Source organism: Bombina bombina, chromosome 3 (assembly GCF_027579735.1).
Source record: "Bombina bombina isolate aBomBom1 chromosome 3, aBomBom1.pri, whole genome shotgun sequence".
In the NCBI taxonomy this organism is placed as follows: Eukaryota; Metazoa; Chordata; class Amphibia; order Anura; family Bombinatoridae; genus Bombina; species Bombina bombina.
This window is the reverse complement of record NC_069501.1, coordinates 94,104,255-94,129,901: the sequence shown is the minus strand read 5'-3', so window position 1 is coordinate 94,129,901 and position 25,647 is coordinate 94,104,255. Positions and strand designations below refer to the sequence as shown.

Genomic DNA, 25,647 nt, shown 5'->3' with positions numbered 1-25,647 from the left:
CTAAGGTACTCTTAAAATATCTGCCCATACAGAGAACTGACCCTCCTTTCAAAAAGGCAAAAGTCACCCATCCTTAGTTATTAAGGTCCCCTCACTTAGGCCACAAGTCATCAAGGGGTAAGAGAACTCACCAGCCTTGCAGCTTTCTCAGCAGCCCGTCGCCTGACAGAAAAATCCTCATCTTGACAGAGACCATGGATCTTCAGCTGCAGGACAGGAACCAAATCCCAGGTTTGACAAACAGCCAGCCTGACAAGGACCTGTAGAATAAGAAAGAACAGAGTAACCAACCCTGGCTTTCAATGAAGGGGTAGCAATAATGTTAAAAATAAAGCAAAGACAACCTCGCCACTTTCTAACTGCTAATAGCCACCATTACTCTTACTAAAGAGATTGACATGGACACGACATAGCCCCTAATCCTTCCTTGCAGGGAAAAGTACCCATAAAAGGATTAAAAATCTTCAGACACCAACTTCACACATCCTCCATTGACAAAGATAATAACTGGGGATTATGGGTAAGGAGTTGAATATCCCACTAGTAGTTGGAATGACGTCGTGAACTCTCCATGTCATAGGAAAGAAAGTTGCATCTTCACGGATTTAGTTTTAAAAATGATCATAAGGTTTTAATAATTTGTGAAACTGCTTCATGCACATGCTTTTTTTTATCTCAATCCTTGTGAAAAACTTATACACAAACATTGCTTCTGTTTAGTAGTAAACCCCTGCATCATCTTTGAGACACTGCACTCTCAAAGTGGACCGAGTAATTAACTAGCGCCACTGGCAGTAGTTTCAAAACAGAGTACATTTAATAAATTACAAACCATAAATCTGAATGCATCAATCAAGTGACACAGACAGCTAATCCAAGAGCTCAGTCAACTAGTTTTAGCTGTCTGTCACTGGATGTGCATAAAAAGGGACTCTGTCATCAAAAAATATTATTTTGTAATTCAGTTATATTCCAGTTATATACATTGACGAAAAACTTTATTTGTTTTTTAAATTAAATTTCCATGAAGATATTTTGAGAAATTACATGTCAAAGTTCTGTCTGGGGGCATACAGTTTATAAAGTCTATTTGGTTAGATTTGTTGTGGCAATGCAGAATGTGAAATAAACAGAGCAGCACCATCAGGTCACGTGTCTCAATACTAAGAATAAAGTTATAAATTACTAACAGTTGAAGTGTTGCACCAAGTATACATACAATAAAAACAAAATGATTGCAATAAAAATATGGTAATCTAAAACAATGTCCAATCACAGAGAGGCAGAAAACTTTAAAAAACCCCACAATTAAACAATTAATCCACACTACACTAAACAAGCACAGAAACCTAAGATAAATATGTCCTGCACACCTTAGCAAGACAATAGCGATGACATCAACAAGCCCTGGCTAGCCCTGATAAAGTTAGGAGGTGAAGGGAATGCTGCTGCAGCAGGCATGCTATAATGATGTAAAATTTCTTATTTCTTCTGTACAGAGAAAAAAGCTTCAGCCTGTTCTACCTCATTTCAAAAAGTGAACAGAACAATAACAGGAAGAAAGCCACAAGACCGCATAACTACCACCTACCTAAGTAACTGAACATATTTTGCTATAATTGAATAAGGGAATTAAAGGGGACATGAAAACCTCAAAATTTCTTTCATTATTCAGATAGACCATGCAATTTAAAGGGACACTAACCCCATTGTTTTTGTCTCATGATTCAGATAGATCATGCAATTTTAAGCACCTTCCTAATTTACTCCTATTATCAATTTGTTTTTGTTCTCTTGCTATCTTTATTTAAAAAGCAGGAATATGATACATAAGAGCCAGACCATTTTTTGTTGAGAACCTGGGTTATGCTTGCTTATTGGTGGGTAAATGTAAGCTTCCAATAAGCAAGCGCTATCCATGGTGCTGAAACTAAAATGGGCTGGCTGCTAAGATTTACATTCCTGCTTTTAAAATAAAGATAGCAAGAGAACGAAAAAAATTGATAATAGGAGTAAATTAGAAAGTTAATTAAAATGTCATGCTCTGAGTCATGAAAGAAAAAAATTGGGTTCAGTGTCCTTTTAACCAACTAGCTATTTCCACCCCTGTGCTGAGCTGATTTGCAGTTTTAAGATGCTACTCACATTTAGGCCATTTTTCAGTGAGAAATCTACAAATATTATATATCTTTTTCAAGAGACCAAACAGATTCAAACTAGATCATTATTTTATGTAAATATGACGTGCAACAAAAGGTGTGAAAAAACAAAATTTATGCTTACCTGATAAATTTATTTCTTGACACAGTGAGTCCACAGATCATCAATTAATGTTGAGAATATCACTCCTGGCCAGCAGGAGGAGGAAAAGAGCACCACAGCAAAGCTGTTAAGTATCACTTCCCTTCTCACAACCCCCAGTCATTCGACTGAAGGAAAAGGAGTGAAAGGAAATAACACAAGGTGCAGAGGCGCCTCAGGTTTATATAAAAAAACTGTCTGAAAAACAGGGAGGGCCGTGGACTCACCGTGTGAAGAAATACATTTATCAGGTAAGCATAAATTTTGTTTTCTTTCTTAAGACACGTTGAGTGCAAGGATCATTAATTACTGTTGGGAATCAATACCCAAGCAAGAGGACACATGATTAGGGAGGGCAAGACAGGTAACCTAAACAGAAGGCACCACTGCTTGCAGAACCCTTTCTCCAAAAAGAAGCCTCAGCCGAGGCAAAAGTATAAAATTTATAGAATTTAGAAAAAGTGTGCAAAGACCAAGTCGCAGCCTTACAAAGCTGTTCTACAGAGGCCTCATTCTTGAAGGCCCAAGAAGAAGACATCGCCCTAGTGGAATGAGCTGTTATTCTCTCAGGAGGTTGCTGTCCAGCAGAATCATATGCCAAGCGAATAATACTTCTCAACCAGAGAGAAAGAGAAGTGGCAGTAGCTTTCTGTCACCTCCTCCGTGCACTAAAGGCAAAGAGAATAACTGGGGGTTGTGGGAAGGGAAGTTATACTTAACAGCTTTGCTGTGGTGCTCTTTGCCGCCTCCTGGTCAGGAGTAACATTCCCAACAGTAATTGATGATCCGTGGACTCACCGTGTCTTAAGAATGAAATTTAAATAAAGTTATGGAGCAAAAGTGTGTATGTTTTCTCCTAAACTCAAAAGGAGTTATCCTCATAAATAAAGGGTTATATTACTTTGATCTGCACATAGGGGCTTCCAATGACCCTCTATGCAAATAGATGGACATTTATTCACGCCAAGTGATCCCCTGGCTATTAACGCTTAATAGACTCAGAAGACAAGGGGTCTATAGGCCTTTTTGATGGCCTGTTATACAGGTATACATGTTAAGTGCTTGACAAAGCAACCTGAGTGTCTTGAAAGCTTGCAATTGTATCCACTATTAGTTAGCTATTAAAGGTATCACCTGTATGTCACTTTTGCTATTTTCTCACAAAAGGATTTTTTATCTCTTTAAAAATAGTGTTTGAAAAAGCAGGTATTATTCTTTCAAATGGTGCGTCTTGGTGGTTTCTAGGGTTTAAGTTAGCTGAGGGCTAGGGGTTTGAATACCAACCCCTCCAAGTGATGTTGTCCTTCCAGTACTTGGTTTCAAGGGCTTGTTGATGTCACCACGCACAAGCATGGGGGGGGGGGGGGGCACAATGAGCTCCAGGTGCAGTATTGGGAACTGGCTGAGCCAATGACAAAGGCATATACGTGCAGTAGTTCATTGCTGCTGCTGAGCTTACTTAAAGGGGCAGTGTAGTCAAAAATAAACTTCCAAGATTCAGATAGGGGATGCAATTTTAAACAACTTTTCAATTTACTTTTATCATCAAATTTTCTTTGTACTTTTTAAAAGCTAAACCCAGGTAGGCTCAAACTGATTTTGAAAGCGATAAAAACCGTGCTCACTACCGTGGAGTTAAGAGTCAGCACAGATAGGCTAAGATAAGGGGGCAGTCTGCAGAGGCTTATATACAAGGAAATCACAGAGATAATAAGTGTATTAATATCAGTGTATTGGTTATGCAAAACTGGAGGATGGATAATAAAGGGATTATCTATCTTTTTAAAAAACAAACATTTTCAAGTAGACTATCCCTTTAAGTATACTTTAAAAAAAAAAAAGGGTACCAAAAAATGAAGCAAATTAGATAACAGAAGTAAAAGTTGTTTAAAACTGAATTATCTGAATTTTGAAAGATATAGACTTCATGTCCCTTTATGTATTTTATGTAAAATAAAAAAGAATAGTGTTCCCATTCTATGAAGTCTATAAATAAAGCTAGTACTTGAGATGGAAAATGATAGAACTGATGCCCCAAAAGAGAAGAAGCCCAAAGCATTTAATTCTCTTAGTTGAATTATATTAATAAATGTAGAAAACACAATGATAGTACATACTAATAAAAGAAAAACACATACTTGACAGAAAAAGACTGGTTTGTGAGTTTTCCACTAACATGGTCTATCAGGCTGAGTTTGAGACAGCATAAAGTGGGAGGACCAGTCTCATATCGCATTCCAACAATTTTCACCAGTTCCTGGTCCTAGAAAGAAAACCATTTTAAAATTAAACAAAAGAAATTAAAATTTGAACAACATTCTGACATTAAAAAATAAAATAAAAATTACCCTAAGCATGATTTTTTTCCATGGTTCCTTCAGCAGGTTTGAAATGCCAAGGTTATTTCTTTTTACAACATTAATATAAGTTTCATGACCTTGACGAAAGTAGATGACCTGTAACAAGTTAAATGTGATTAAATTGTATAGAAAAAAAATCACTGATTATTAAGTCTGCTAATTTCTAAATACATTTTGTAGCAAGTTCCATGAGAATGAATGTGGAAATAAGTAGTTTTAACAGTCAAAAAAATAAATAAAATTTTATATATATATATATATATATATATATATATATATATATGTATATATATATATATATATATATATATATATATATATATATATATATATATATATATATATATATATATATATAAAACAAAGAATATGAGATGGCGCAAGAAATCAGCTAGTATATGTTCATAAATGTAATAATAGATATAGGATTACAAAAGTGCCAGAGAAGAGAGAAATATACCCCCAAACATATAACTCTAAGCACTATAGGAAAAAAGGAAATATTATATATATATATATAGAAGTGGGTATCACAGTTCCAGAAGTAGAAAAAATGCACAAAATCCGAAGATCTTCTTCACAGTATCCCCTATCAAATGTGCACTTCTAAGACCCTCAATCAAATGAGGTAAGGATGTAGCAGAATTCACAAATGGGCTAGGCGCCTCCTGTAGTATGGATCAGGTGAGTCCCAGGTCCAATGCTTTGTGTATAGGCAGAAGACTCTCAGCTCCGGTAACCATGAAGGAAAACTTAGTCACGTAAAGCAGAGCCACACTCTTAGAGCCCTCTAAGAGTGTGGCTCTGCTTTACGTGACTAAGTTTTCCTTCATGGTTACCGGAGCTGAGAGTCTTCTGCCTATACACAAAGCATTGGACCTGGGAGAATCCATACAGAGCTGGGTTATAATTTCTGTGACAAGATTCAGCATATGACCAGTGATCCACGACCACTCACCTGATCCATACTACAGGAGGCGCCTAGCCCATTTGTGAATTATGCTACATCCTTACCTCATTTGATTGAGGGTCTTAGAAGTAAGTGCACATCTGATAGGGGATACTGTGAAGAAGATCTTCGGATTTTGTGCATTTTTTCTACTTCTGGAACTGTGATACCCACTTCTATATATATATATATAATATTTCCTTTTTTCCTATAGTGCTTAGAGTTATATGTTTGGGGGTATATTTCTCTCTTCTCTGGCACTTTTGTAATCCTATATCTATTATTACATTTATGAACATATACTAGCTGATTTCTTGCGCCATCTCATATTCTTTGTTTTATGTTTTTAGTATTGGAAGTGATTTGTAGTTGAGAGTGGCGCTACTAAAAGCTAAAAAGTATTAAAAACTATGAGAGGAAATATATGTGTTACCTACTAAATATTTTATGTATATATTTTCATATAAATAAGTATACCTTTACTAGATTATGAATTTAGGAAGAATACATCTGTTCTATTCACATAAATTTCATAAGCATTTTAGTACAATCAAAAGTTTTTATTATATTACAATCTTATACTGAGAAAAAACTAAAACATATAAAATACACAGCTGTATATCTATATAAATAAAATATTTCACTAATAACTCACAAAGTAAAAACAGATATTGATATGATATATAAAATATAAAATATAAATGAGAGAGCCCAGATAAAGTAACGATGTCCACAAATATTACTCAGAGGTGTGGTCTGTATATTGAAACAAAAGGATTTGTTGAATTAGTTTGAAAAATTCTCTTAATAACACAATTGTTTCAAACAGTTCATATAGTATCCAAGTTCAGTTGATAAAATATCAAAGCTCAAAGATTCTCTTAATAACACAATTGTTTCAAACAGTTCATATAGTATCCAAGTTCAGTTGATAAAATATCAAAGCTCAAATGATTAGAGTGGCAGAGTTCCCAAATGGATGTTAAAAATCCAGTATGTTTAGCAGGGCGACAATCTTGCTTGTGTATTATTTGCAGTAAACTTAAATGGCACTTTATGAGGTATATGACTTTATGAGGTATATCTGAACCGCTGTATAAGTGGTCTTACCTCCTCCTTCATGTGTTAACCCCGCTTCATGGGTGGTCTTACCTCTTTTTGAATGTGTTTGAAGTCTCTAGGCTTACCGGTCTTTTAAGTTTGGGTAAACGTAGCGATGCAGCAATTCGGTTTTCTTCAGCTTGCGCAAGCTCTCTTATAAACCGATGGCTTCTTTACCTGCTCTTAGTACTCAGGTGTACGCAGGTGTAGATCTGTGTGAGGTCCGTTAGGGAATTCCAGCAACAGCTGCACAAAAAAGTCTGCACAGGAGCATCTATCAGCACCGCTCCCGGGTCCCTGGACCTGGATCCGTAACAAGGAAGCTTGGCGCTCTGGCGAGATGCCATGAGATCCAGATCTGGTTTGCCCCAACGATGAATCAGTTGAGCGAAGACCTCCGGATGAAGTTCCCACTCCCCCGGATGAAAAGTCTGGCGACTTAGGAAATCCGCCTCCCAGTTCTCCACGCCTGGGATGTAGATCGCTGACAGGTGGCAAGAGTGAGACTCTGCCCAGCGAATTATCTTTGAGACTTCCAACATCGCTAGGGAACTCCTGGTTCCCCCTTGATGATTGATGTAAGCCACAGTCGTGATGTTGTCCGACTGAAATCTGATGAACCTCAGAGTTGCTAACTGAGGCCAAGCTAGAAGAGCATTGAATATTGCTCTTAACTCCAGAATATTTATTGGGAGGAGTTTCTCCTCCTGAGTCCATGATCCCTGAGCCTTCAGGGAATTCCAGACTGCGTCCAATCTGGCCTGCGAAAGGTCATCCCCTTGGACAGGTGGGGCCGAGAAAGCCACCATAACAGAGAATCTCTGGTCTCTTGATCCAGATTTAGTAGAGGGGACAAATCTGAGTAACCCCCATTCCACTGACTTAGCATGCACAATTGCAGCGGTCTGAGATGCAGGCGCGCAAATGGTACTATGTCCATTGCCGCTACCATTAAGCCGATTACTTCCATGCACTGAGCTACTGACGGGTGTGGAATGGAATGAAGGGCACGGCAAGCATTTAGAAGTTTTGATAACCTGGCCTCCGTCAGGTAAATTTTCATCTCTACAGAATCTATAAGAGTCCCTAGGAAGGGAACCCTTGTGAGTGGTAATAGAGAACTCTTTTCCACGTTCACCTTCCACCCATGCGACCTCAGAAATGCCAGAACTATCTCTGTATGAGACTTGGCAGTTTGAAAACTTGACGCTTGTATCAGAATGTCGTCTAGGTACGGAGCCACCGCTATGCCTCACGGTCTTAGTACCGCCAGAAGTGAGCCCAGAACCTTTGTAAAGATTCTTGGAGCCGTAGCTAACCCGAAGGGAAGAGCTACAAACTGGTAATGCCTGTCTAGGAAGGCAAATCTTAGGTACCGATAATGATCCTAGTGAATCGGTATGTGAAGGTAGGCATCCTTTAAGTCCACTGTGGTCATGTACTGACCCTCTTGGATCATGGGTAGGATGGTCCGAATGGTTTCCATTTTGAATGATGGAACTCTTAGGAATTTGTTTAGGATTTTTAAGTCCAAGATTGGTCTGAAGGTTCCCTCTTTCTTGGGAACCACAAACAGATTTGAATAGAATCCTTGTCCGTGTTCCATCCGCGGAATTGGGTGGATCACCCCCATTAGTAAGAGGTCTTGTACACAGCGTAGAAATGCCTCTTTCTTTATTTGGTTTGCCGATAACCTGGAAAGATGAAATCTCCCTTGTGGAGGAGAAGCTTTGAAGTCCAGAAGATATCCCTGAGATATGATCTCCAACGCCCAGGGATCCTGGACATCTCTTGCCCAAGCCTGGGCGAAGAGAGAATGTCTGCCCCCCACTAGATCCGTTTCCGGATAGGGGGCCCTCTCTTCATGCTGTCTTAGGGGCAGCAGCAGGTTTTCTGGCCTGCTTGCCCTTGTTCCAGGACTGGTTAGTTTTCCAGCCCTGTCTGTAACTAGCAACAGCTCCTTCCTGTTTTGGAGCGCAGGAAGTTGATGCTGCTCCTGCCTTGAAGTTACGAAAGGCACGAAAATTAGACTATTTAGCCTTTGATTTGGCCCTGTCCTGAGGCAGAGCATGGCCCTTACCTCCCGTAATGTCAGCGATAATTTCTTTCAAGCCGGGCCCGAATAAGGTCTGCCCTTTGAAAGGAATATTAAGCAATTTAGATTTAGAAGTCACGTCAGCTGACCAGGATTTAAGCCATAGCGCTCTGCGCGCTTGGATGGCGAATCCGGAGTTCTTAGCCGTAAGTTTGGTTAAATGTACGATGGCATCAGAAACAAATGCATTAGCTAGCTTAAGTGCTTTAAGCTTGTTCATAATCTCATCCAATGGAGCTGTGCGAATGGCCCCTTCCAGAGACTCAAACCAGAATGCCGCCGCAGCAGTGACAGGCGCAATGCATGCAAGGGGCTGTAAGATAAAACCTTGTTGAACAAACATTTTCTTAAGGTAACCTTCTAATTTTTTATCCATTGGATCTGAAAAGGCACAACTATCCTCCACCGGGATAGTGGTACGCTTAGCTAAAGTAGAAACTGCTCCCTCCACCTTAGGGACCGTCTGCCATAAGTCTCGTGTGGTGGCGTCTATAGGAAACATTTTCCTAAATATGGGAGGAGGGGAAAAAGGCACACCGGGTCTATCCCACTCCTTGCTAATAATCTCTGTAAGCCTTTTAGGTATAGGAAACACGTCAGTACACACCGGTACCGCATAGTATCTATCCAACCTACATAATTTTTCTGGAATTGCAACCGTGTTACAATCATTCAGAGCCGCTAATACCTCCCCTAGCAATATGCGGAGGTTCTCAAGCTTAAATTTAAAATTAGAAATCTCTGAATCCAGTCTCCCTGGATCAGATCCGTCACCCACAGAATGAAGTTCTCCGTCTTCATTTTCTGCAAATTGTGACGCAGTATCGGACATGGCTCTCACATCATCAGCGCGCTCTGTCCTTAAACCAGAGCTATCACGCTTGCCTCTTAATTCTGGCAATTTAGATAATACTTCTGTCATAACAGTAGCCATGTCTTGCAAAGTGATTTGTAAGGGCCTCCCTGATGTACTTGGCGCCATAAAATAACGCACCTCCTGAGCGGGAGGCGAAGGTACTGACACGTGAGGAGAGTTAGTCGGCATAACTTCCCCCTCGTTGTCTGGTGATAATTTCTTTACATGTAAAGACTGACTTTTATTTAAAGTAATATCAATACAATTGGTACACATATTTCTGTTGGGTTCCACATTGGCCTTCATACATAGTGAACAAACAGATTCATCTGTGTCAGACATGTTTAAACAAACTAGCAATGAGACTAGCAAGCTTGGAAAATACTTTTCAAATAAATTTACAAGCAATATAAAAAACGCTACTGTGCCTTTAAGAAGCACAAAAAAGCTGTCACAGTTGAAATAACAATGAACCAAATTAGTTATAGCAACCAAATTTTCACAGTAAATGTATTAAGTTAGCAAAGGATTGCACCCACCAGCAAATGGATGATTAACCCCTTAATACCCAAAAAACGGATAACAATTTAATAATTAACGTTTTTATCACAGTCAAACACACTGTCACAGGTCTGCTGTGACTGATTACCTCCCTCAAAATGAATTTTGAAGACCCCTGAGCTCTCTAGAGACGTCCTGGATCATGGAGGATGAAGTAGGAAGATTGTGACTGAATTTTTACTGCGCAAAAAAGCGCTAAAATAGGCCCCTCCCACTCATATTACAACAGTGGGGAAGCTCAGTTAACTGTTTCTATGCAGAAACAAAAGTTAGACATGTGGTAAAAATCATGCCCCATTAAGTTTTATCACCAAGTACCTCACAAAAAACGATTAACATGCCAGTAAACGTTTTGAACATACATTTTAAAAGTTATGAAGTGTTATTAATAAGCCTGCTACCAGTCGCTTTTACTGCAGTTAAGGCTCATACATTACTTCAGTATTAACAGTATTTTCTGAGTCAAATTCCATTCCCTAGAAAAATACTTCAGTGTACACACACTCATCAGCCTAATACCAGTCGCTACCACTGCATTTAAGACTGAACTTACATTACATTGGTATCAGCAGTATTTTCTCAGTCAATTCCATTGCTTAGAAAAATAATTTACTGCACATACCTCGTTTGCAGGGGGGCCCTGCATGCTATTCCATTTTTCTGAAGATACCTCACTCCTCAGAATGTGCGAGAACAGCCAGTGGATCTTAGTTACGTCTGCTAAGATCATAGAAAACGCAGGCAGATTCTTCTTTTAATGCTGCCTGAGAACAAAAAGCACACTCCGGTGCCATTTAAAATAACAAACTTTTGATTGAAGAAATAAACTAAGTTTAAAAACACCACAGACCTCTCACAACGACCTATCTTTAGTTAGGTTGCAAGAGAATGACTGGGTATGACATGTGAGGGGAGGAGCTATATAGCAGCTCTGCTTGGGTGATCCTCTTGCAACTTCCTGTTGGGGAAGAGATATAATCCCATAAGTAATGGATGACCCGTGGACTGACTACACTTAACAAGAGAAATAGTGAATAAATCAAAGAAGATATATCAAGTATAACCATATGTGTACCATATTATAACTTAGTGTAGAATATGCAGAAAGAGCACATATTAAGCATATTCCTATATATACCATGCTGTAGTAAAATCTACCAGTGTTATAAATCCCCATGTGTCCCCTAGCACTTATACTGAATCTATGTGTATGGTGTATTATTGTGAAATATCCACTAATATGTTGTGCACTAGTGATTCATTTGTGTGTGTGTATATATATATATATATATATATATATATATATATATACACACATATGCCCATATGTATACACCAACAGCCCAATGAACACAATACACATGTAAAGGCAAACTCTAATGGAATAAAGTAAATAATCAATAATCTTTATATCACAGTTTCAACTACCATCAGTAACAGACAGAATCGTCAATCCTTATTGTAGACTTAAAGGGTACTGGATACGCCCACATTATAGTACATGTTCTTAGGAGTGGGATACTACGTTACTATTGACCACCCTTAGGCAACTAGAGAATCATGTTCTTGACGTTCAGTGTACTGAGTGCTAGATAATATATATCACAGTACCTGAATAAGCTCCTGTTCCATAATGGCGAACAGTTTGTGTGAGACGCACACACACGGCTCTGTGTGATGACGTCATAGGCCGACTGGCTCCACAGGGTACATGGTTGCCACAGTAACGGTGTGCAACAAAGCTAGTAATACAAATGTAAATGTGTAGCCCATGCCGTCACAACGTCTCAGCAACAGTCCAGATAACTATACTACAACTAATTCACAATGTGAAGCTACTATGTGTCTAACGGAATGTGTGGGTGTATGACCCAGAGAGGACTACAAAATTAAAACTTTTTGTTTTTTGTAGTCGATTTGTCACCAGTCAATATCACCAAGCATTTAAGAGTGGTTGTATGTATATCATTTACTATTAACATTTTGTAGTATGAATGAACACACCGGTGTGTGATTTTATTATTATGAGGAGTTAATTGTTTATCCGCAAAGAGATAGTCTTTGTTTAGAATACATTTTTATATTATACAGTTTTAATATCCTATTAGTGTCATTGTGATCTTTAAGGAATAGAGATCCAATTTATATTTTATTCCACGTCATCACATTTGTGAACATCTACTAAGAGTACTTTATGTGTTGAATTAATGTGGCAAACTAAATCCTCTCTGTTTTATTTGATTTTATTATAGTATTATATACCCATCCCAGCAGCTTATGCGCCATCCTTTATATCCATTTGAAGTGTTTGTAGTTTGCAATTTAATTTTGGGATAATTTGCATTATTCCGAGGAGGCAGTGTTTGGGTGACCTTATAGGATCTAATACCCCAATTCCATTTGTTACTTTTGAAAGTTGGTACTCTTACATATCGATTCAAAATCTTTATTTATTCAGATAGAAAATTCATTCAGACCAGTTTTAGATCTAGATTTGAATAAAACCTCAGACCCTGTTCCTGAAACGGAACTGGCATCATTACCCCTGAAAACTCCAGGTCTGAAACACACTTCAGGAAAGCCTGAGCCTTTACTGGGTTTGCCGGAATGCGTGAGAGGAAAAATCTTCTCACAGACGGTCTTACTCTGAATCCTATTCTGTACCCCTGAGAGACAATACTCTGAATCCAATGATTTTGGACCGAATTGATCCAAACATCTTTCAAAAATTTTAATCTGCCCTCTACCAGCAGAGCTGGAATGAGGGCCGCACCTTCATGCAGACTTGGGGGTTGGTTTTGATCTCTTAAATGGCTTGGATTTATTCCAATTTGAAGAAGGCTTCCAATTGGAAGCAGATTCCTTGGGGGAAGGATTAGGGTTCTGTTCCTTATTTTGTCGAAAGGAACGAAAACGGTTAGAAGCTTTAGATTTACCCTTAGTTCTTTTATCCTGAGGCAAAAAAACTCCCTTCCCCCCCAGTGACAGTCTAAATTATTGAATCCAACTGAGAACCAAGTAATTTATTACCTTGTAAAGAAAGAGATAGCAATCAGGTCTTAGTAGTCATATCAGCATTCCAAGATTTTAGCCACAAAGCTCTTCTAGCTAAAGACATAGATTTAACATCAATTTTGATTATATCAAAAATGGCATCACAAATGAAATTATTAGCATGTTGAATCAACTTAACAATGCTAGACAAATCATGATCCGATACTTGTTGCGCTAAAGTTTCCAACCAAAATGTTGAAGCAGCTGCAACATCAGCCAAAGAAATTGCAGGCCTAAGAAGATAAACTGAATATAAATAAGCTTTCCTTAGATAAGATTCAAGTTTCCTATCTAAAGGATCTTTAAAAGAAATACTATCTTCCATAGGAATAGTAGTACGTTTAGCAAGAGTAGAGATAGCCCCATCAACTTTGGGGATCTTTTCCCAAAACCTCAATCTAACTGCTGGCAAAGGATACAATCTTTTAAACCTTGAAGAAGGAATAAAAGAAGTACGAGGCCTATTCCATTCTTTAGAAATCATATCAGAAATAGCATCAGGAACTGGAAAAACCTCTGGAATAACCACAGGAGGTTTATAAACAGAATTTAAACGTTTACTAGTTTTAATATCAAGAGGACTAGTTTCCTCCATATCTAATGTAATCAACACTTCTTTTAACAAAGAACAAATATACTCCATTTTAAATAAATAAGAGGATTCGTCAGTGTCAATATCTGAGGCAGGATCTTCTGAATCAGATAGATCCTCATCAGAGGAGGATAATTCAGTATGTTGCTGGTCATTTGAAATTTCATCAACCTTATGAGAAGTTTTAAAAGACCTTTTACGTTTATTAGAAGGCGGAATGGCAGACAAAGCCTTCTGAATAGAATCAGAAATAAATTATTTTAAATTTACAGGTATATCTTGTGCATTAGATGTTGAGGGAACAGCAACAGGTAATGAACTACTACTGATGGATACATTCTCTACATATAAAAGTTTATCAGGACAACTATTACAAACCACAGTTGGAGGTATAACCTCCACAAGTTTACAACAAATGCACTTAGCTTTGGAAGAACTGTTATCGGGTCGCAGGGTTCAAACAGTGATTTCTGAGACAGGATCAGATTGAGACATCTTGCAAATGTAAGAGAAAAAAACAACTAATAAAGCAAAATGATCAATTTCCTTATATGGCAGTTTCAGGAATGGGAAAAAATGCAAACAGCATAGCCCTCTGATAGAGAAAAAAGGCAAGAGGCATATAGGAAACAGAATTTATACTTACCTGATAAATTACTTTCTCTCCAGTCCACGGATTCATCCTTTACTTGTGGGATATTCTCATTCCCTACAGGAAGTAACAAAGAGAGCACACAGCAAAGCTGTCCATATAGCTCCCCCTCTAGCTCCACCACCCAGTCATTCGACCAAAGGTTAGGAAGAAAAAGGAGAAACCATAGGGTGCAGTGGTGACTGTAGTTTAAACAAAAAAATTTTTACCTGACTTAAATGCCAGGGCAGGCCGTGGACTGGATACACCGCAAGAGAAAGTAATTTATCAGGTAAGCATAAATTCTGTTTTCTCTTGCAAGGTGTATCCAGTTCACGGATTCATCCTTTACTTGTGGGATACCAATACCAAAGCTTTAGGACACGGATGAAGGGAGGGAACAAGACAGGTACCTTAAACGGAAGGCACCACTGCTTGCAAAACCTTTCTCCCAAAAATAGCCTCCGAAGAAGCAAAAGTATCGAATTTGTAAAATTTGGCAAAAGTATGCAGTGAAGACCAAGTCGCTGCCTTACAAATCTGTTCAACAGAAGCCTCATTTTTGAAAGCTCATGTGGAAGCCACTGCTCTGGTAGAATGAGCAGTAATTCTTTCAGGAGGCTGCTGGCCAGTAGTCTCATAGGCCAAACGGATGATGCTTTTCATCCAAAAGGAAAGAGGTAGCAGTCGCTGTCTGACCTCTCCTCTTACCAGAATAGATAACAAACAAGGAAGATGTTTGTCTGAAATCCTTAGTTGCTTGTAAATAGAACTTTAAAGCACGAACTACATCAAGATTGTGTAATAGACGTTCCTTCTTCGAAGATGGATTAGGACACAGAGAAGGAACAACTATTTCCTGGTTAATATTCTTGTTATAAACAACTTTAGGAAGAAAACCAGGCTTGGTACGCAAAACTACATTATCTGCGTGGAACACCAGGTAAGGTGAATCACACTGTAAGGCAGATAATTCTGAAACTCTTCGAGCAGAAGAGATAGCTATCAAAAACAAAACTTTCCAAGATAACAACTTAATGTCTATGGAATGTAAAGGTTCAAATGGAACCCCATGAAGAACTGAAAGAACTAGATTCAAACTCCATGGCGGAGCCACAGGTTTATAGACAGGCTTGATTCTGACTAAAGCCTGAGCAAACGCTTGAACGTTTGGTACCTCTGCCAGACGCTTGTGTAACAGGATAGACAAAGCAGATATTTGTCCTTTTAAGGAACTAGCTGACAATCCTTTTTCCAGTCCTTCTTGGAGAAAGGACAATATCCTGGGAATCCTAATCTTACTCCATGAGTAACCCTTGGATTCACACCAACAAAGATATTTCCGCCATATCTTATGGTAGATTTTCCTGGTGACAGGCTTTCTAGCCTGAATCAGAGTATCTATAACTGACTCAGAGTACCCACGCTTTGATAGAATTAAAGGATTACTTTCTGTTATCATTTTTAAGCTAAACAACTAACATATTAAAGTTAAAAAACATTAATTAAAACCTACTGATCTATATTTTCTCCAAAACGAAGTTTCATAACGTTCTAAAAGTTATATCTTTTATTCGCTGATGATGTCACGTTATCCTGCCCACTATTTTCAGCACTGCATGTTCAAAATACTTAAACCAATAACTTTGTGTTTAAAGCGCCATTTTGAAACCTTGGTATTGTAAACGGATTGGTACAGAGCAAAGGGTACCCACGGAGTGGGTTTGGAAAACAATTAAATTTGCAGACAAGATTTCTGAAATACGGTAGAGATATGTTAATGAAATGCTATTGATAAAAAGCGTATTTGGGGTAGTTAGTTAGTAACAGGCATAGAAAATATTTACTTACAGTGGCCCTTTAAGCGTTCAATCTCCAAGCAGTCATACGTAGAGAAATTAAATTTGGATGCTTGAACGGACCCTGTATTAGAAGATCCTGCCTCATTGGCAGTGTCTATGGTGGGACAGATGACATGTCCACTAGGTCTGCATACCAAGTCCTGCGTGGCCACGCAGGCGCTATCAGAATCACTGAAGCCTTCTCCTGCTTGACTCTGGCAACCAGACGCGGGAGGAGAGAAAACGGTGGAAAAACATAAGCCAGATTGAAGGGCCAAGGCGCTGCTGGAGCATCTATCAATACCGCTTTGGGATCCCGGGACCGGGACCCGTAGAGAGGAAGTTTGGTGTTCTGACGGGACGCCATCAGATCCAACTCTGGGGTGCCCCATAGCTGAGTCAGCTGGACAAATACCTCCGGGTGGAGTTCCCACTCCCCCGGGTGAAAAGTCTGATGACTTAGAAAATCCGCCTCCCAGTTGTCTACTCCTGGGATGTGAATTGCTGAGAGATGGCAGGAGTGATCCTCCGCCCACCTGATTATTTTGGTTACTTCCGTCATCGCTAGGGAACTCTTTGTTCCCCCCTGATGATTGACGTAAGCTACAGTCGTGATGTTGTCCGACTGAAATCTGATGAATTTGGCCGCCGCTAGTTGAGGCCATGCCTGAAGAGCGTTGAATATCACCCTCAGTTCCAGAATGTTTATCGGGAGAAGAGTTTCTTCACGAGACCATAAGCCCTGAGCTTTCAGTGAGTCCCAGACTGCACCCCAGCCTAACAGACTGGCGTCGGTCGTATTGATGATCCACTCTGGCCTGCAGAAACATATTCCTTGAGACAGGTGATCCTGAGACAACCACCAGAGAAGAGAATCTCTGGTCTCCTGGTCCAACTGAATTTGAGGAGACAAATCTGCATAATCCCCATTCCACTGTTTGATCATGCATAGTTGCATTGGTCTGAGGTGTATCGAGCAAAAGGGACTATGTCCATTGCCGCAACCATTAGTCCGATTGTCTCCATGCACTGAGCCACAGATGGCCGAGGAATGGAATAAAGAGCTCGGCAAGTAGTTAAGAGTTTTAGCTTTCTGACCTCCGTCAGAAATATTTTCATTTCTACCGGGTCTATCAGGGTTCCTAGGAATGGAACTCTTGTGAGGGGGGAGAGAGAACTCTTTTTGATGTTCACCTTCCACCCGTGAGACCTCAGAAAGGCCAATACAATCTCTGTGTGAGACTTGGTTCTTTGGAAAGTTGCCGCCTGAATTAAGATGTCGTCTAGGTAAGGCGCCACTGCTATGCCCCGCGGTCTTAGAACCGCCAGGAGGGACCCTAGCACCTTTGTGAAAATTCTGGGAGCAGTGGCCAACCCGAAAGGAAGAGCCACAAACTGAAAATGCTTGTCCAGAAAGGCGAACCTGAGAAACTGGTGATGATCTTTGTGGATAGGAATGTGCAGATACGCATCCTTTAGATCCACGGTAATCATATAGTGACCCTCCTGGATCATTGGTAAGACTGTCCGAATGGTCTCCATCTTGAATGATGGGACTCTAAGGTATTTGTTTAGAATTTTGAAATCCAGGATTTGTCTGAAAGTTCCTTCTTTTTTTGGGAACCACAAACAGATTTGAGTAAAACCCCAGTCCTTGTTCTGCAAATGGAACTGGGTGGATCACTCCCATTGTATGTAGATCTTCTACACAGCGTAAAAACGCCTCTTTCTTTGTCTGATCTGTAGACAGACGAGAAATGTGGAACCTTCCCCTTGGAGGAGAGTCCTTGAATTCTAGAAGGTATCCCTGGGCTACAATCTCTAATGCCCAAGGATCGTGTACATCTCTTGCCCAGGCCTGAGCGAAGAGAGAGAGTCTGCCCCCTACTAGATCCGGTCCCGGATCGAGGGCTACCCCTTCATGCTGTCTTGGTGGCAGCTGCAGGCTTTTTGGCCTGTTTACCCTTATTCCAGCCCTGGTAAGGTTTCCAGTTTGCCTTGGGCTGTGAAGCGTTACCCTCTTGCTTTGCAGCCGGAGAGGATGAAGCGGGGCCGTTCCTGAAATTGCGAAAGGAACGAAAATTAGCTTTGTTCTTTGTTTTAAAGGCTTTGTCCTGAGGGAGAGCATGGCCTTTTCCCCCGGTGATATCTGAAATAATCTCTTTCAATTCAGTCCCGAATAGGGTCTTCCCTTTGAAAGGAATGTTCAAAAGCTTGGATTTAGACGACACATCGGCCGACCAGGACTTTAGCCATAGCGCCCTGCGCGCCAAAATGGCGAAACCTGAATTTTTCGCCGCTAACTGAGCTAATTGGAAAGCGGCGTCAGTGATAAAAGAGTTAGCTAGCTTTAGAGCCTTAATTCTATCCATAATTTCCTCATATGAGGTCTCCGTCTGGAGCGAGTCTTCCAGCGCCTCAAACCAGAAAGCAGCTGCAGTAGTTACAGGAATAATGCAGGCAATAGGTTGGAGAAGAAAACCTTGTTGAACAAAAATTTTCTTAAGTAAACCCTCTAATTTTTTATCCATAGGGTCTTTAAAAGCACAACTGTCTTCAATTGGTATGGTTGTGCGTTTAGCTAGTGTAGAAACAGCCCCCTCCACCTTATGCACCGTCTGCCACGGGTCCCGCATGGGGTCAGATATGGGGAACATTTTCTTAAAAACAGGAGGGGGGACAAAAGGGACACCTGGCCTATCCCACTCCCTAGTAACGATATCCGCAATCCTCTTAGGGACCGGAAACACATCTGTGTAAACAGGGACCTCTAGGTACTTGTCCATTTTACACAATTTATCTGGGATCACCAAAGGGTCGCAGTTATCCAGAGTAGCTAATACCTCCCTAAGTAAAACACGGAGGTGTTCTAGTTTAAATTTAAAAGCCAATGTATCTGAATCTGTCTGGGGAGGAACCCTTCCTGAATCAGAGACTTCTCCCTCAGACATCAAATCCCTCGCTCCCACTTCAGAGCGTTGTGAGGGTATATCGGATACGGCTACCAAAGCGTCAGAATGCTCATAATCTGTTCTTAAAACGGAGCTATCACGCTTTGCAGGTAACACGGGCAGTTTAGATAAGAAGGCTGTAAGAGAATTATCCATGACTGCCACTAAGTCTTGTAATGTAAAAGGTTTAGACGCACTAGACGTACTAGGCGTCGCTTGCGCGGGCGTAACTGGTTGTGACACTTGGGGAGAGGCAGACGGGCTACCCTCGTTACCTTCAGTCTGAGAATCATCTTGGGCCACATTCTTAAGTGCAACAATATGATCTTTAAAGTGTATAGACATATCAGTACAAGTGGGACACATTCTGAGAGGGGGTTCCACCATGGCTTCTAAACACATTGAACAAGGATTTTCCTTAGTGTCAGACATGTTTAACAGACTAGTAGAGTACACAAACAGGCTTGGAATCACTTTAATCAAATAAACACAATTTGAAAAAAACGTTACTGTGCCTTTAAGAGATAAAAAGAGCACACAATTTTACAAAACGGTGAAAAATGCAGCAATCTTTCTGAAATTTTCACAGTATGTAGCTAAAGCCTTAATAAGATTGCACCCCAAGTTTCAAAACGATTAACCCCTTAATGCCCAAACCGGAGCAGCCTAAAGCCAACACCTGGTTAAATCACTACAGCACCTTGCCACAGCCTTGCTGTGGCCCTACCTTCCCTTAGGGATCGGATTTGGGGGAATATAGCTTCTTTTAGGCCCTCAAACATCAGCAGGACCCTCCATGTGAAACAGCATGAACTTCTCTGCAATTCTAACTGTGCATCTGAGGCAATTAGGCCCCTCACACTCTACTCTGGAGCTGTGAGGCCTAGTAAATCACTCCTATGTGACTAAAAAACAGCCATGTGGTAATAACCCCAGAAAAATCCCTAAAAGGGCTTTCAAAGTGTCTTGCAAAACGATTTTTCCTTAGCCAAACAATCGATTGCCCTGAATAAGTGTCAACCAGCATAATTAGCCCTATTATGTAAGCATTCAATTCCTTACTAAGTCTGTGAACATAGCTTACCCTCCCCTCATGGGGATATTGTCAGTCTCTTCTAGCATTATCTCAGTCTTGTCTAGAAATAAATGACTGAACATACCTTATTGCAGATCACCCTGCAAACTGTTCCCCCCAACTGAAGTTTTCTGGTACTCCTCAGTCCTGTGTGGGAACAGCAGTGGATTTTAGTTACATGCTAAAATCATTTTCCTCTCAGCAGAAATCTTCATCACTTTTCTGCTAGAGTAAATAGTAAAAACCGGTACCATTTAAAATAAACTTTTGATTGAAGATAATAAAACTACAATTCTAACACCACATTCACTTTACACTCCCGAGAGAGACCCTAGTGCTTAGAGCCAGCAAAGAGAATGACTGGGGGTGGAGCTAGAGGGGGAGCTATATTGACAGCTTTGCTGTGTGCTCTCTTTGCTACTTTCTGTAGGGAATGAGAATATCCCACAAGTAAAGGATGAATCCGTGGACTGGATACACCTTGCAAGAGAAATGGGGTTTTAAATAATGAAAATATTTGGCGCCAAAAACCTCCGGAAACGACACACTCTCTTCATAGATGACGCAACCTTGTGAAAGGACACAGCGTCAACTAAGACGCTGGAAATGACAAATTTGCGTCAACAAACCAAGAATGACACAAACTTTAGCATTTTGCGCCCTCGTGAGCCTAATTCTGCCCGCAAATTTAAAAATGACAGTCAATTGAAAAAAGACTATACCCCAGGTAAGAAATACATTTTCCTAAAAAATGCATTTCCCAGATAAGAAACTGACATACTGCAAAAGGAAATATACTGAAACCTGAATCATGGCAAATATAAGTACAATAAATATATTTAAAACTTTATATAAATACATAAAGTGCCAAACCATAGCTGAGAGTGTCTTAAGTAATGAAAACATACTTACTTGAAGACACCCATCCACATATAGCAGATAGCCAAACCAGTACTGAAACAGTTATCAGTAGAGATAATGGAATATGAGAGTATATTGTTGATCTGAAAAGGGAGGTAGGAGATGAATCTCTACGACCGATAACAAAGAACCTATGAAATAGATCCCCGTGAGGAAAACCATTGCATTCAATAGGTGATACTCCCTTCACATCCCTCTGACATTCACTGTACTCAGAGGAAACAGGCTTCAAAATGCTGAGAAGTGCATATCAACGTAGAAATCTTAGCACAAACTTACTTCACCAGCTCCATAGGAGGCAAAGTTTGTAAAACTGAATTGTGGGTGTGGTGAGGGGTGTATTTATAGGCATTTTGAGGTTTGGGAAACTTTGCCCCTCCTGGTAGGATTGTATATCCCATACGTCACTAGCTCATGGACTCTTGCCAATTACATGAAAGAAAATATATATATATATATATATATATATATATACACACATACATATACACATATATATATATATATATATACATATATACACACATACATACACACATCTTATTTCTCGCTCCATAAGACGTACCTGACCATAAGACGCACCTAGTTTTTAGAGGAGGAAAACTAGAGAAAAAAATTTCAGAATCAAATTGTGTAGTAAACTATTTAATAAACAATAACAGAATAATAGAACAGCACTCAACAGTGGAATAAAGAACCATCAGTTTCATTAACAAATGGAGACTTTAAGGTTTGAGTACTCTTCTAGTGTTCTGTGTACCCCAAGAACTCTGAATTGCTAGAGTCAGAATTTAAGAAGCTCAGTTGCTCACAATCCCTTACATCCCTTTCGATGCTATCTGCAAATAAGAAATCATCTTCGGTTCCATCCAAAGCATTGCTAATGCTACATTTTTTGAATAACGGTACAACGATTTCCTCCTTCACTGAGTGCCATGATGTTTTCACCCATTCACAAACTAGCATGATAGAGGGCCTCTTCATTCATCCAGTAGGTTTCAGGTCATGATTACCAGCAGCCATCCATTTGTTCCACTCTTCTCGCATAAAGACCTTAAATGGTTTGTTGATGCAAATGAGAGGTTGCAACTGGCTGGTAAGACCTCACGGAATTACAGCTAGATGAGTTTTTACTTCTTTAAAGCACTTTTTTGTAGTTTCACAAATACGTGCTCTAAACTGGTCACGCACTAATAAGGCAGGTTTTTTCAGAAGCACTCCAGGACGTTTGAACCACACTTTTTCAAGACATACTCATTCCATTTTCGTCCATCCATCCTCTCTCATGAACATGTACAACAACTCCTCTTGGAATCACTTCTTTCGGAAATGTTTTCCTTTTGAAAATTAACATGGGTGGCAATTTGGTGCGGTCTGCACAGCAAGACAACACAACCGTTTAATGGGCTCTCTCAAGTCCGGAGGTTTTCACTGTATTTTTTGGAATATAAAGTAGACTACTTGTAATTATTTGAATAGTTAGACTATGTGAGTTATTAACAATATAATGTTCAATTGTTTGGAGGAGGTGAAATAACCACCCGTTGATAACAGAAGCAGAAAAAGTCAAATTATGGAAAAGCAATGCATAAAGGCTGATATTTATGTGAAAGCGTATGAAATAGCATGCATGTATAAATACACTCTGGTCCAGTATATATTTCTCACCATATTTTATGTATTAAGGAGCAGGATGATTTTTTTCAAAGAATGCTTCTGGTTGTTTTCAGTCTTTCAAATTATTTAATGAAGTATTTAATATTCTGATGAATATCGAAAATATGCAATTTGAACCTAAGTAGTAAGCAGTATGATTTTATATAAATATGTCTAGACTACTTTAGTATTTGATGTTATTTGATGAAGTTTTGAATACTTAGAATAAAATGTAGATATGTGAGAAATTGTTGTAACAGCATATATTTATGAAGGTTACACATAAATCAGAGATTACAAGTGGGTAATTATGTTTGCACTTTGGTAATCGGTTAGCTATTTGTTCATCCGGAATGTGAAATGAGAATGGAGTGTGTTCTCCGTTATATGTGCTTCGTGCATATCATTAAGAATAAGCCCAGTACAAGAAATTCTAAAAAGTAAAAGTACAAAAGGGTTAATATTTAATTAACAGCTCACACCTGAGAGTTAGCTATTTAAGCTTACCTGGACCCCATGACGGTAACTATGACTACGGGTTGATACCTGAAACGCGTCAGTGACGTCATCGGGCCCAGGTTGTAGCTGTTACACCTTTTAACTGGAGCTTTCTGCTGTTTGGTATGATTGCCTTTTTCCCGTGGTGTGCAAACCTTCTTTTTAAGTGATTTGTCAATAAAGGACGTTTTTATACTCTATCAGTGGTGCCGGTCTGGGTTTTTTCATCATTCTTTTGTGATAGTTTTGTCACCTTTCAGATCAACAGTCCTATTAGATGGCACATCAAAAGTTAGCGGGACTTAATCCATATTCCCAATCTGGCCAATTTCAAACCCATTTTTCTTTCTAGCATCAATTACAAATTTATGAAAAGACAGAATCTTATCTTCATATTCTTTTGGCATTTTTTGCGCAATTCTAGTTTTGATGCGCAGAGCAATGCCACATCGCCTCAAAAATCTGAAGCACCACAATGATGATCCAGTAATATCATGAATGCCTTTCTCTACAGCAATGAGTTTGGCTTCATATATTATCATTTTTGTAGAGACTGAGAATCCATTAATCCGGTGATGTGTGATCCATTCTTTCATGGCCATGTCTAACTGTGGCCACTTTGCAGCATTCCCATGAAAAGTGTGCTTACTTTTATTCGCTTTTTGCAGCTGATCCTCCTGTTTCCTCCATTCTAGTATTTTTCAGTTGGAGGTGGCCCAAAACGTCTCTCTCCTGCTCTATTTCCATGCTCCTTTGCATAGCTTTCTACCTCTAGTTTAAAAGGAATCTTATATGTTAGTCTTTTCTGCTTTATCATCTTTGTATGTACAGGGGAGGTTTTCTGCAAGAAAATACAGTGATGAAGGAACTGTCAGTAATGTACCAGTATCTCCAATGTTTACCACTGAGCGCTGACCATTTGCGTTACCTCTGAGCATGGTCTTAATTTTATCAGAAAACACACTCTGGTGGCACAAATCAAATAGAATTGCATCCATATTAAAGAAATATTATGGTAAATAAACTGCATCCATATTAAAGTAATAATTTCCAACATATGGCTATCCTAATACAGAAACAAACAAAAAAATGGACTTTGTGCATCATATGTACGGTATACTGATAACTGGAGTCAATTACCGGTATTACCGTACTTTACACATATTATGTACAAAGTAATTTTTTTGTTTGTTTTTGCCCCATAGAATTACAGCCAGCATTGTTTTTTACCTTAGCAAGGGGCTGAAGGAGTGAGGTAAAGGAAGGTGCGCATGCACACTGCTGTCCCGGCGAGACCAGTTGCTAGGCGACGCGCGGGGGAACGCCATCTAGACGACTATTATGGATCATTCTTCAACCTCCAAGCAGCGTGCCGCCGGACAGACCCGACACAGGAACAGGTACCGTAAGTTGAATTGCAAGGCCCTGCCTTCTTTCAACACAGTAAAACCCAGTAGCCTCCTCTCTGCAGCCTTCCCTCCTCTATGCGGTAGTATGTTTCCCAGCTGGAATCTGCTTTTCACCCCTGCGCACTCGGGCTTGGCGATTTGGCTCCAGGGCACACATATATTCGCTCCATAAGACGCACAGACATTTCCCCTTACTTTTGAGGGGGGGAAAAGTGTGTCTTATGGAGCGATAAATACGAATATATATATATATATATACACATATATATATATATATATATATATATATATATATATATACACACACACACACATATACACACACATACATATATACACACACGGCTCAGAATTTCAAGTCCCAAGCTACTAGCCAGGGCAAAAACAAAATTTATGCTTACCTGATAAATTCATTTCTCCTGTAGTGTGGTCAGTCCACGGGTCATCATTACTTCTGGGATATTATCTCCTCCCCTACAGGAAGTGCAAGAGGATTCACCCAGCAGAGCTGCTATATAGCTCCTCCCCTCTACGTCACCTCCAGTCATTCGACCAAAGGACCAACGAGAAAGGAGAAGCCCAAGGGTGTAGTGGTGACTGGAGTATAATCCAAAAAAATTTTTTAGCCTGCCATAAAAAACAGGGCGGGCCGTGGACTGACCACACTACAGGAGAAATGAATTTATCAGGTAAGCATAAATTTTGTTTTCTCCTGTTAAGTGTGGTCAGTCCACGGGTCATCATTACTTCTGGGATACCAATACCAAAGCAAAAGTACACGGATGACGGGAGGGAC

The 25,647-nt window shown here is 39.7% G+C and overlaps 1 protein-coding gene across 1 annotated transcript in view; it reads right to left on the bottom strand.

Moving 5' to 3' along the window:
- Nucleotides 1–25,647, bottom strand: part of BRWD1 (bromodomain and WD repeat domain containing 1) — a gene marked incomplete in the record, with an annotated part of 1,309,461 nt that overhangs the window by 507,375 nt on the left and 776,439 nt on the right. Inside the window, 2 exon segments of the mRNA XM_053705925.1 lie at nt 4,440–4,564; nt 4,650–4,757. Coding sequence (XP_053561900.1) covers nt 4,440–4,564; nt 4,650–4,757 — 233 coding nt within the window.